The 13,446-nt window shown below is 57.7% G+C and overlaps 1 protein-coding gene across 10 annotated transcripts in view; it reads right to left on the bottom strand.

Annotated features, from left to right (window-relative positions):
- MYT1L (myelin transcription factor 1 like) overlaps positions 1 to 13,446 on the bottom strand; it is a 301,904-nt gene that overhangs the window by 26,783 nt on the left and 261,675 nt on the right. For 9 of the 10 annotated variants that reach the window (XM_059660630.1, XM_059660629.1, XM_059660636.1 and 6 more), the window contains 3 exons: positions 12,839 to 13,075; positions 11,060 to 11,181; positions 10,174 to 10,242 (listed from right to left, as the gene is read on the bottom strand). In XM_059660630.1, coding sequence (XP_059516613.1) covers positions 10,174 to 10,242; positions 11,060 to 11,181; positions 12,839 to 13,075 — 428 coding nt within the window. Of the gene's footprint in view, positions 1 to 8,357; positions 9,290 to 10,173; positions 10,243 to 11,059; positions 11,182 to 12,838; positions 13,076 to 13,446 lie in introns of those variants that run through there. The other variant, XM_059660639.1, reaches the window with a different exon arrangement.

Below are 13,446 nucleotides of genomic sequence, written 5' to 3'. Positions count from 1 at the left end.
GGGACGGGCGCTGTTATTTGAAGATTTTAACCCTGACTTGCAAGTGGACACGAGGGTGCTAGGACTGCGCCCTATCAGACCAGCGGACACACAGGAACAGAGCCCTCTTACCCTGAGGCATTGGGCCTTGCAGATTGGCGCTTCCACAGCCCAGGCGTCTGGCTTCCTTCACCGTCCCTGGCGCTGGCTCACATTCCAGGCCCCGACTGTCTCTCTTCCTGGCCTCCCCGCTGCCCAGCCCTCAGCCTCACCTCTGCAGAAACCCTTGCTCGGCCCCCACAGCCAGACCCGGTTCTTCATGAGCAAAGGCTCCCATCACCTTTTTAGTGACCTGCGTGGGGTCACTCAGATTCCGCAGCCGCTGCTCTGAGCACTTTGCAAACACTAACGCATTTAATCTTTATAACAAGCCATCAGGGGGGCCACTGTGGGGACTGGAACTGGAGAGGCTGAGCAGGTGGCAGGGTGGCAGGTCCCCCGCTGAGGGCGGCCGGGCAGGGCTGGGCCAGGGCCTGGAAGGAGGCCCCAGCTCCTGGCTCGGGGAGGGGGGCCGCAGCAGCCCGGCACACCCAGGAAGAGGCCCGCTCCGACACTCACGACTTCCTCACATCACATTTCTAAAACCCAAAGATTTTAAAACATGTTTAGGTCCTTGAGGAGTCCTAACATTAAGGCAATTGAAATATAAAGCAATTGAAATATTCTGACCAGATTTAAAAAATAATTTTCCAAAGCAAACAAATAATAGACACATCTCAAATACTGGCAATGAAATAAAAGACGAACGTTTAAATTATTCCTACTTTGCTCAAAACCTGGCTCTATTGGCTATTCTGGGGAATTAAAAGCCAGGGACTAGGTTTTTTTTTTTTTTTTTTTTTTTTTATGGAAAAAATCCTTATCATTATGTGAAAGGAAGAGAAAGCAGAAGGCGCCCCCATGCACAGAGAGGATGCGGTCGAGGCCGTAGGAATATTCTGACAGTGAGCTGCCAACCAGCCACAGGCTCCCCTCTGAAAGCCGGGGTTCGTCAGAATGACTGAGGGTTCAGTTAAGTCCTCGAAGGGTCGTCCTGTGCCTACCGTGGGCCAGGCACCGTCCTGCATGCCAAACATCGAGCAGGGGACACGCACGGGTCTTGGGGGAGCCCTGGCCCCACACATGGGAGCCCAGCTAAGTCAGGAACCATGCTGGAAACACCCCACATTTAATTTAAAACAAATAAAAATATAAAGTCCAACAGATAGATCTAGACTCCCTTGGCAGTCAACAAACTCTGAAGAGCGTGTGCTCAGAGGTCTGCTGCCGAAACGCCTGCGAGCTGGGATGTCTGGCCTGGGAGCTCGCCGGTCTAGACCTGGGGTGGGGACGTCCGGCCTCGGGCCGTATAAGGCCCTCGACATCATTTGGTCTGGCCCTGCCAAGGCATTAGGGCTGTTAACTAAATGTTTGACCACATACAGCAGCTAATTTTTAAGCGGTGGAGCGCTCGCAGCCTCCTGGCTGGGCTGTAGGGATGAAGAGCAGCAGGACGTGTGCAGCAGGACAGGAGGGGACGGGGAGCGGGAGGGGCCGGGATGTGCCCGACGCGTGCACCCCTCTCCTCTGCTCGCTGGGAAGACCCATCTTTCCGGGACGGGTGTGAAGTGTGGGAAGACCAGCGAGCCCTTCCCACCAGCCTCAGGGCCTGAGCTGCACAGGGCACGGCCTCCTTGAGAGGTGGACTGCGAGGTACGGTCGGCGCTGGGTTGGCTCAGACTGTCAAGCTCTGCGGGCTGCTAGCTGACACGGGGACAGCTCAGGGCAGCCAGGCTTTCTCCTTGGACAGTGACGTGGCCGGCTCCGTATTCCCTCAGTAACCAGAGGGTCCTGGTTCAGGGACGTCGCGCCCTTCAGAACTCACGGTTCCTCACCAGGCCGTGCTGTGCAAACAACTCGCTCCAGTGGCTCCCAGTCCAGCTGCCATGCGCCAGGGGTGCTGCGGGAGGCCCAGGCCAGTCCCAGTGCCGCTCAGGTGAGCAAACCGCCAGTGTGACCGGGACAGGCCGCTGCAGGAAGGGCCAGGCCGCAGGGGACCGCGGCGTGAGATGCGTGTCCAGCGGAGGGACGCGGCAGCGCGAGTGTGGGTGCGTCCTGTGCTGGGCTCGGTGGACCAGGCCCCTCCGGGGCCGGTGGCGAGGGCTGAGTGGCAGCAGGTCTTTCTGTGCGGAGACACGCACACACGTGTGTGGTGACCGAGGAACTGGGTGTGCACTTCGAGGGTCTCCTGCGTCTTCGAGGCGAGATGTCTGCGCGCCTGTCAGCGTGGCGCCTCCCTCCGGTGGCAGGTGAGACCCAGGCCCTCCTCACCACCTGGTCTCCGCGTCCTCCCACAGGGCTGGCTGGTCCTCGCAGCCCCTGGGGGCTGGGCCCCTGTTCCAGGTTCCAGAACCTTCCCCCACTGCACCCCCCGTAGTATCTGTCGGGGGCGGGGCTCCCACGGGTCCCTGCTGCCAGGTGCGGGGCCCAGAGCAGTGGCCTCGAAGTGGGGCTTCCATGCAGATCACACGGAGCATGGAGGACCGTGGCTGCAGGACGCCCTGACCGCTGGTCCCGTAGAGCCGCAGCATGACGGCCACGCCACCCTCCTCGGGGCACGGGGGCCGCACCCACCACCAGCGCCCAAGGCCGGGCTGGACCGCGGCTGCTCTGCTGGGATGAAGGCCACAGAAACCCCCCGAAATACAAGCAGCCACGAAAGAGCAGATAACAGCCCCTTGTGCACACAGCATGCCCGAGCTCACAGATGGACTCTGATTCATAAAAACATCAACATGTCCTTAGTGAGACGAGGTTATAAATAGTTTTTCTTTTTCCTACTTTCTCAATTTTCAGCTTATGTTGGTTTTATTTCTAAAAAGCCACGTGAAAACGTCTTCGAGCACGTCTCTCCCTCCGGTAAGAGGGGCTGCGCACGCGGCCCCGCTGAGCTCCAGGCGGCCGGTGTGCAGCCCTGGCCGGCCCCCGGGTGGGCGCGTCTCCTGTGCACACAGGCTGTGGTTTGATGCCTGGCCTGGCACAAACCTAAGCTTGTGGCTTCAATCCCTGGTGGGGCGTGTAAGGAGGTCAACCAATGGATCTCTCTCTCCCACATCGATGTTTCTCTCTTCCTCTCTCTCTAAAATAAATAAAAACACATCCTCTGGTGAGGATTTAAAAACGTGTGCAGTAAAGTCTGATCAGTCCGTGGCTACAGAGAAATAAGCGAAGGACAGGAGCCCAGTGGGTGTGAGTCGCAGTCACACATCTGTGCTGGGGCTCAGGCAGGGGGGTGCCAGGCTCCTGCTCACCGTCTGTCCCTGAGCGCGACAGGGAAGAGCCGCTGCTCCCTGGGCCCTGCGGTGGAAGACGAGCCTAAACAAGCCGCTGAGGCGCGTCCTGGGCTGCGAAGGGAGCAGCACTGGGTCCCGGGAGTGAGGCCGCCTGCGTGGCTCCTCTGTGGGTGGCTAACAGGAAGCGAGCTGGAAGGGACCGTGCAGGTGCTGGGGCGCAGCCTCAGCGCGTAGCCCCAGTGCGCACGCCCCCCCCCCCCCGCCCCCCCAGCCAGGCCCGCAGCCACCAGGAAGGGAGCCCCTGCTTAACCAAACGCGATTTCTGTACGAGTTTGAAAGCCGCGAATTGATCCTTTGAAAATAACCTGAGACGTTCCGCTACGGATCTTGCGGTTTCCACGCACTATGCTTGGAAGTGTGTCTACAACGGCATTGAATGAAACAGGGACACGTGTCCGTGTGTCGCTGGAAAAGGACTAGTTACCAGTGGCTCAGTGATGGGGCAGAAGCACTGACGGCCCAGATGCTGAAAACCCATACACGTTCCAGCTGTGGAAATAACATTCCCGATGGGAACTGGACTGTGGCAAATGCATGAAGAACCACGAGAACGAGGTCTCAGGCTCCCGGCGGACCGTCGGGTATGTGTTCACTCGGCACGTGTGCTGTTTCACGTGAAGTGATAAAACGAAGTATAATTGGAATTCAGTTCCTCCGCCACGGGGGCCCCACCCAGGAGCTCAGGAGCACGTGGCTGCGGCTCTGCTCCAGCTCCACAGGGTGGGGGTGGGGGTGGGGGTGGGGGGGTGCAGGTGCGAGGTGGCCCTCCGCCCAGGTGGCCCCCAGGGAGTTCTGTGGGACAGCGGCAGACACGTCATAACGCCGGTTACACTTTTGTTCTGCTTCTTAGGAAGCATGTGCACTGATGTGTGTTCTTAGGGACGTCAGGGAGGCGTGGGGCGGCCACCCGCTCCCATGGCTGGGAGGCCAGCGCTCTCCAACCCTCGTGACAGGGAAGCAGCCAGCCCTGTGGACCTGGACTCTGGGGTGTGGATGACTGAGCAGAAGTCACCTTGCCAGACAAAGACCCCTTTCTGCAGCAAACCCGCCAAGACGCAGAGCGACGGGACACGATAGCGGCCGTGCAGGAATCCACGCCCCCAGGCCCTCACACAGCCCTTCACTCCTTGAGTTTGCCAATCAGGGAAGAGACCTGGAGAGAATGGTTCTTGCCCTGAAACTGCCAGGAAAATGCCCTCCAAAATCCTTGTCAATAATTTCCCAAAGGGAACATCTACTTTATTTCCAATTTCATTCATTTTGCTCCAGGGAACTGTAAATTAGTGAAGTGTTTACTGGAATGAAACCTCCAATTTACAAGTCAAGGCCCATGTAAGTAGTGCTCACAGCAGGCGGTTCCAGCCAGGGCCCTGGCTCTGCCCAGCAGGTCGGTGGGCAGAGGGCGCAAGGTCCACCCAGGCTGTGGGCCCCACCCGGTAAAGGTGGGGGCTCCCTCAACTACTGGAAGGAGGAGAGGAAGGGAGGTGCTCAGCTGGGACCTGGTGAAGCAGCGAACGAGCAGGGCACTGCCGCCTGTGCCCCAGGTGGTGCCCTGGCCACGGGGCGGGAGGGGACACAGGGGCTGACCCCGCAGCGTCTGCAGTGCCGGGCTCCAGAGACACGGAGGCGGTTTCCTGGTTCACCCCCCGCAGGGCCCCGTGGACCACCGTGGGGTGCAGCTCTGCATGGTGCCTGCTGCACGTCCATCCGGGGGTCTGTGTGACTGCAGTCGCCCTCAAGCTCATGACCTGGGAAGTTTCACGACACTGTGCCCGACTCCATGTCCTACGCTGGGCGTCCTTTACATCGGCCTTTACTTCCTACGATGAAGTGGGGGGGCGGTGGGGGTCTGCAGCAGGCGGTCGCTCAGGGAGCTTCAGGAAGTGCTGCCTGCGTGCACCCCACGAACCTGTGCAGACGCACAGACGCTGCCTCCAGTGGAGGAGGCGTCACTCACCAGGCGGGACATGTCTGCAGCTCAGCCACATCGGACCCCACGCAGCTCACCTCCCTGGGGGTCCCTGCCTGTGACCGAATGCTGAGCGCTGCAGGACAGAAAAGTGGTGTATGTGTGTGTGCATGTGCATGTATGTGCATGTATGTGTGCCTGTGCCTATGTGTGCCTGTGCCTATGCGTGCATGCATGTGTACCCGTGCGTGTATGTGCATGCACGTGTGCCTGTGTCTATGTGTGCATGGGTGTGTACCTGTGTGTGCATGTGCATGCATGTGTGCATATGCATATGTGTGCATGCATGTGTACCTGTGTGTATGTGCATGCATGTGTGCCTGTGCCTATGTGTGCATGCGTGTGTACCTGTGCGTGTATGTGCATGCATGTGTGCATATGCCTATGTGTGCATGTGTGTGTACCTGTGCGTGCATGTGCATGCATGTGTGCCCGTGCCTATGTGTGCATGCGTGTGTGCCTGTGTGTGCATGCATGTGTGCCTGTGCCTATGTGTGCCTGTGTGTGCCTGTGCCTATGTGTGCACATGTGTATGTGTGTGCATGTGTGTATGTGTGTGCGTGTGTGTGGTTAGAGCCACAGGTAATTGTAAACCTCTACTCTCCACCGCGGAATAGCACACCTAAAGTGTTATTAATTTTGAAGAGGTAGCTTGACATGTGGAAAAGGTGTCACTGACTCTTGTCTGTGGGTCTTGCCTGAGCCTCAGTTCCTTTAAAAAATGTTTTTATTGATTTTTAGAGTGAGAGGAAAGGAGCGGGAGAGAGATAGAAACATCAATGATGAGAAAGAATCATTGACTGGCTGCTTCCTGCACACCCCCTACTGGGGACTGAGCCCACAACCTGGCCCTGTGCCCTGACCAGGAATCCAACTGGCGACCTCTTGGTTCCTGGGTCGACGCTCTGCCACTGAGCCACACCAGCCGGGCGCCTCAGTTCCCACATCTGTGAAAGGAGCCTGGGCCTTCCCGGGGGTTTCGCAGAGGCACTTTCAAGGGACCTGTGTCAGACCAGCAGAGCCGTGGAACCGGGGGTGGGGGTGGCTCCCATGCACTCTAACTCGTGGCAGCCTGAGGCCCAGGTCACATGCATGGTGCCAGGTGCACCCTGCAAGCCCGCGGCCAGCACCCACTTCCCACCTGCAGACACACTCATGGCTGCAGACAGTCCCACACGGACCAGGCATTCCCAGGCTACCGAGCCAGCGGCGGAACAAAACGATTTTTCTAACAGAAGTGAGGGGTCCATGGGGGGCTGTTTAAAGTGGGAGAGCAAGTGTTACATGCCACCCCCACCCCACTCAATGTGGAGGCCAGACCGACAGTAACCTCTGCTGTTCAGGAGCGACCTGCAAGCGAGGCCAACGCCCCCCCGGCAAGGAAAGGCGTCTGTTAGAGGAACAGGGCTCCGTCGGGGCAGCTGTAACTCGCAGGGTCCTGTGGACTCACTGCTGTCCACCGTGAAGCAAGGGGGCGAGAGGGGGCTACGTCTGAGAATCAGGCCACAGCCACAGCGGGCGACTCCTGCACCCAAAGCACCGGAAGCCGGAGACGAGTGGAGCCCTGGGGCCTTGCAGACCATCTTCCCGCAGCCTGAGCTGCTCTTGCAGCTGAGAAACAAGCCTGGAAAGCCCCCGGATAAGCAGCCTCAGAGGAAAGGAACATCTTGGCCTACGTTCGGAACTCGAGCTTTTACAGTTTACTTTAAAACAGATGTAACCAGGTTTTCAGAAAGGTCTGCGGTACATGCGTCTGAGCTAAAATCACAGGCAGATGCCCAGAAAGCACGGACACGGGAGAGAACTTCCCAAAGGGCAGAGCCCCAAGCACCCCGGCACGGGGTCAAATCAAAGCCCCGACACGCCACGCACAGGTGACGCCCACGGCGACCGACAGGACCGCCTACGCGCCCTTCCTGCCGCAGCTGCCCCCGTGGGCCTCGGGCGCTGCACCCGAAGACAAGAGCAACGAGGCAGGAAGCCAACTGGAGGCCCGTGGTTGGAGCTGCGTGGGGTCAGCTTGCTTTTCTCCCCGAGGGAAAGGTAGCTGAGACCCTCTGTCTCCCACCCCGCAGCTGCTCGCGCACCTGGAAGGAAGAGGAGAGCAGGCGGGAGGGCATGGTGTCTTTAGGAAGAGGCTGACGGTCATGTCATGTGATCTGCAAGTTTTCCTGTCACGACTCTCAGGTGGTCTGAGCAGGGGAGATGGTCAGAGAAGAAAGTTCCTTCCGAATCAGAGCTCACGTGAAGCCTCATTGTCATCAGCCCCCTGACTCGCGACAGTTTTATTCTACTTTTGGGCCTGGGGTCTGGTGAACGGCAGGGTTGGACCTCACCCAGGGAGGCTGCTTGAGGCACACCGTGCAGCACCCCGAGTGTGTGGGGGCTGGGCTCCAGCCTCGGGGACTCCTGGCCTGCGTGACCCTGGCCTGCCTCCTGGGAGTCACTTTCCTTGGGCTGTGCCCACCTCCCTGAGCCACTGGCCTGGGCTTTCTCTGTCAGACAGACCAGGGGCCGGAGAGCAGGAGCTCCAGACGCCAATGGCGCTCACGTGCACGTCACATTCTGATGGGCACTGTTTACATGTTGTACACAATCAGGCATGACGCTATTGACTTCTTTTCCAGAATATTCAAAACGTGTGGCTCTGGGTAAGCACTGAGCTAGGCCTCATCTTGGGGTGTTTAAGAGGTTTGAGGACCCAAGACCCAAAGTTTATCTGGCAGAGTTGTCAGTCCGTGACCCAGAGTGTCCGGTTAGTGGCCAACTGGTGTAACGGCAGTGTGAGAAGGGACAAGAGGACCCGCTCCAGGAAGTGCTTTCTCAGCAGGTGCACGTGGAGCTGCTCTTTGCAGGAAGCGGGGCCCCACTGTCTCACGAGACGTGGGAGCCGCTGCGCCACGGCCGGTGCCGGTCACGCTCTCCACCAGGGAAGCAGCTTTGAGAACACGTGTGAAGAAGAAGCTCTGACCAGAGCCCGGCCTGATCTCTCTAGGGGGAGCTGCGTGACCTCCCGATGGACAGCGGCCTGTGACTCAGGTAAGAGCAGTGGATGGGAGAATCACAATTCCAAGGAGAAAGGAAACCGTGTCCCCTACGGACAGCTGGAAAAGACCAGTGAGAACTGCTTATTTCAGCATTACACCTTTATTGCGTACATTTAATCGAAGATCCAACGATCAACACAAACCATCCAGATAACTGGTCACGTTTCGGTTTCTAAGAAAGAGTCACTCCAACGAGATGCACTGGTTACAAAGACAAGCCTGGGAGCGAGTGTGGCTGTCAGATCAGCCGGATGAGGAGAAGGCAGCCCCTCTGCATGGCGAGGCCCTCGGGGAAGAAGCGGACGAGGGAAGGGCAGCGCCTCCCTCTGAAGAGGCCGATGGCGAGGCCGCCATCTTCCAAGATGGAACAGGAGGAGGCAGGCAGCCTGGAGCTTCAGATCCACAGAAACTTCTAAGCCCACAGTCAAGGGATGCAAACCAGTGCTAACCAGACCTGCAGAACACTACTCTGGCCTCTGGGTCTAGGTGCGGCCTTAGGTGCGAGCTGTGGGAAGGCCAGGTCCCGGTCACAGCGGCCTGTGGGGCTGGAGCCGGGCCAGACTTCTGCCAGTGTCCTCATCACAGAGTCAAAGGGAAGTGCCTTCTGAGGCGCTGGCTAAGGTCCAGGGGCAGTGACCCACGTCCCGGCCAGGAGAGAAGCATGGTTTCAAGCTATGAAAAAAGATGCCGGAACCCAGCGGGCTGAGCTGTTCTTGCTAATCCTGTCCACTGGGAGGCACTGTGGAGGATGCTACGGGCTTTATGGCCGCTGGGAAGAGGGCGCCCTCTGCTGTTTACACGCCACGAAGAAGACTTCAACAGCCTGGTGGCCCGAGGGCTAGTTCAGAAGGTCACTGAACATGAGCAGGTGGTCTACGGCGCTAGGGCCCTGGACAGGGGTCCTGTAAGAGACGACACGAGTGAACCGAGCCCCACACCGGACAGCCTGGTCGGCGCAGCGGTCGCGGGTCTTGGGTGGGAAGGAATCAGGCAGGGCCTGCCGACAGCATTTTCTCTAACGGGTCACACAGCTATTTCCCAGCGAGAAGGAAGCCAAGCAGTGTGGCCCGAGGGCACTGAGGACAGCACAGGCCCCTGGTTTCCTCACGTCCACCCCACGTCCACTCCAGCTAGAGCCCCGTCACGCGGCGCCCTTCCTGGTACCTGCGCCCACCTCTTCCACAGTCTGCCGGGACTGACACGGCTCATCACGTGGGTGCACTTAAGGAGCAGAAGTGCCGGAGACCAGATTTATGTTTAAAATATAGAAAAGTTACAGACACAGAGGAGCCGGAGAGGCAGCCGCTAGAGGGATGCGTGTGTGAAGGCCTGAGTCGCTGTCTGAGTGTCGGTGACTCTGACCGCTGGGAACCTGAGGGACTGGCTGTTACCCTGTGGCTTCCTGTCACAGTGCTAGTGAACGTCTAAGCGTTAAGTAATCACAGGAACTACTGACTCTCAAAACGTCAATTTTTGACTTTTAAGTTTTGGTCTTTTCTTAAAAGTCTGAGAAACCCTGCAGAACCTCCCTTCCCTGTGCACGCACACCTGCCGGAGAGCACGCTGTGCTTTGGGAAAATGGAGACAGAAAGGATACGACTGAAAGAACTAGAGACAGACGAGAGGGGAGAGCAGAGGGAGCTGCTGGGGAGGGACTACACCCCGAGGACCCAGGCACGCGCTGCTGTGCACGTGGCTCCGTAAAGATTTTCTTTTCGGATGACACCTCCGCTCTGTCCCGCTCAGTGAGCAGGCTTTTAAAGGAGGACGATGCCGTCAGTCTTACTTGAGTTCCTGCGAGCTGGTGGCCAGCATGCTCCGGATGCTCTTGTCAGCCAGCGGGCAGCCCGACAGACTGTAAGACAGGCCAGAGAGTCCGTGAGTAGCCTCCACCAGCTGGCGCTCCGAACAAACACACACAAAATTGAAATTAAAGTTTAATGCAGAAAAGCGATGGGGCAAGTGCTGTATGTTGACTTTTTATAATGAACTCTGCATGTAAATTTAAGAAAACAGGTCTGTTAAGTCACTTTTTAAAAAAGATAAAAATATTTGTGCTCTTTGGTTGAAATGTAAAGAATTTTCCCAATTTAGGTAGCTTATTTTCCAATAAAGCACATTCCACAACACGCCCATCAATCAGCACACGGTGCAGGTCAACATGGAGCACTGCGCGGGCACACACAGTTGACGGGGGACTTGGACAGCATTGTTGAGGTAAGCTGAAAACAATAAACTGGAGAGACAGGATCCACCATGAGGAGAATGAAGGCACACCTTCTATGTGAGGCGTAATTACCAGTCACATGACCACTCCCATCACACCTGGGTGTTGGACATCTGCCACCAAACAAAAACAAAAACAGCCAGAATAGTAAGTATGTTTAAAAAAACTTGTAAAAAGTTTCATTGTTTCCAGTTTAGCTGCAATGTCTGCAAGGGGTTGGCGCCCTGGAGAAGCTGCGGGCGCGGCTGGATGAGGACGGCGGCTCCGCGGCCCAGAGCGCGGGAACACACGCGAGGGAGGCCACGCGGCGGTCGCTCTGCTGCCCCGGCCGCTGGGGACATCTACACGCTGCGGATGTCGCATGCTCAAACGGCAAGGCACGCACAAGCCGGTTTGAAAGTAGCAAAGAGAGGGCGCGGGGACAGGGCGCCCGCGCCAGGCTTACGTTATCAGGTCCTTCTTGCTCTCCTTGCACTGCGGGTACTTGGGCTTGGGGCTCGGGATGGTCACCTCCCCCGGGTACCTTCTGTCTTCCAGGGCGTCCTGGAAGGGGTCCAGGTCCTCCGGCTGCAGGCGAAACACAGCGTCAGCCACGCCGGGGCGGCTCAGTGCGCAGGCAAAGGCCCGTCCCCGCGGGCGCTGCCTCCACTTCCCCTCTCCCGACTCTCCCTTTACAATCGCGTTACCTCTTCCCTCTGAAAACGCAGCCTGGAATTTGTTCAGTCTCCCTTAGGGGCTGGCCCTCAAGGTCTCATCGGCTCTAGACCACGGGGACTCTGGGAGCTTGTCACTGGCAGGGCCTTCCGGCCACAGGGACGCCTCACCCAGCGTCCCACCTACACAAGGGAGCGGTGCCTGCTCCACAGGCCGCTCCGTCCCCAGGCTGCCTGCACGCTTCAGGGCTGCACCTAGGATCTCAGAGCACCCACTGGCTCCTCGCGCTCCCTGGGCCCTCAGCCCTGATGCAGCTTTAAATCCTTCTCAGCGTTTTCTTTTTTATAGGAAGTGGGTCCAAGTGTCATGACCCGGATACTCCTATCGGTGGCACTGTCGGGCAGACATTCTCCTGAGCAGGAGGTGTTCTCGCTTCTGGCGGGGCTCCGGTCCACTTATGGGGGCTTCACGTTAGTGACAGTAAGTTCGGAGCTCCCCCCGCCGCCTCTGTGGCCCTAACGACGGGACACGGGGCTGGAGGGAAGCTCTGGGTTTAGTCTCAGTCATTCTGAAGAATAAGAACAGGCGTTGAGGGGGAAGGGCCTTGCAGAAAGGTGCCCTTCCCGCAATCCCTCCAAATGGCCCGTGTTTCCTCTCTCTCCACCTCCGTGTTTCTAGAGCAGCGGTTCTCCACCTTCCGGCCCTTTCAATACAGCTCCTCATGCTGTGACCCAGCCATAACATTATGTTCGTTGCTACTTCATAGCTGTCATGTTGCTACTGTGATGAATCGTCATGTAAACATCTGATCTGCAGGATGGTCTCAGGCGACCCCTGTGAAAGGGTCGTTCGACCGCCAAAAGGGCCACGACCCACAGGTTGAGAACCGCTGGTCTAGAAGATGCTATTGCTTTCATGTGGTCTTCCCACTGCATTAAAAATAAATGTTCATTTTTCAGTGAATAGAGAAAAATGTTATGACTTTTAGGATTAAAACACTAGAGAGAAAGGTCAGGCCAGTAAAAAACAAGTTTTTCATTTCTTTCTTCAGTCTAAAGAATATTATAACTATTTAATAAGCTGAACTTGAACATTATAACGACTTTAAAAACAGGTTCTTGCCAGAGGTGTTTTGGTAAAATGTGGATAAAGGCTCAGGTGACGACGGAGCTACAGGGCCCTCAGGGCTGGGCCTGCTCTGCGCTCCAGGTCCTCGGAGAGCAGACCCCCCTTGGCTCCAGAGCTGCGCGGAGGCGCCTCTGCGCTAGACAGCGGGTCCCCCGAGAGGGGCCGGCTGCTGCGGACACATTTTCTCAGAGAAACTGTTTGTAAGAACACACACTGTTTAGAAGACAAAGTCCATCCTTCAGAGAAGCCAGTGTTTGTTCCCCCAAATCCATGCTGCTCCCAAGTCCTTCCTGCGCCAGCAGCCCTGCGCCAGCCTCACCAGCCACAGGGCACAGGAGGGAGACAGCTTTCCCAGGCGAGGGCAGCGCACACCTCCCAGGCAGTGGTTTGGTGTGTGGGGGGCGGGGGTGTGGGGGGAGGGAGGTGGGGGTGGGGGACCTACAGTGATCTCCTTGGAGTCGTCCTCGTCCACCCTTCGGGGCTTCATCTTGGTATAGTCCACGGGCAGGTCCCAGCAGTCCCCCTCGCCCAGCGGGAAGCACCGGCCGCCCATCACGGCCTGCTGCTGCGGGGACATGGGCTCCAGCGGGGTCAGGATCGGGCAGCAGCCCTCCCTCGGCCTCTGCTTGTTCATGCTCAGGTCCAGCGTGCCGTTCTCGTCCACCTCCATGTCAGGGTTCTGTCGGCAGAAAGACAGGTAACCATGCGTTCCGTCCCCGAGGGCAGCCCGCCTCCAGCCAGCACAGAGCACGAGAGAAACTGCTCGCCATCTGACGTACACAAGCCCCAGGCGGGGAAGCGAAGTGGGTCCTCCACCCTTTCCCGCTGCCCGGCTCCCGGCTGCACGCCTGTGTCCTGTCTTCTGACCCATCTATCCATCCCCCATCCATCCCCCATCCATGTGCCTATCCATCGTCTATTTGGCTATCACTTATCTACCTACCCTTGTCTGTCGTCTACTGATCACACCTATTATCTACCCACATCTTCCTTTCTCCCAGTACATCTCTGCTTCTGGAAAAATCAAACACATGCCTAATTTCCATTCCA

Source organism: Myotis daubentonii, chromosome 12 (genome assembly GCF_963259705.1).
Source record: "Myotis daubentonii chromosome 12, mMyoDau2.1, whole genome shotgun sequence".
Classification (NCBI taxonomy): domain Eukaryota; kingdom Metazoa; phylum Chordata; class Mammalia; order Chiroptera; family Vespertilionidae; genus Myotis; species Myotis daubentonii.
The sequence above is the reverse complement of the archived record's forward strand: the minus strand, read 5'-3'. Positions and strand labels throughout refer to the sequence as shown.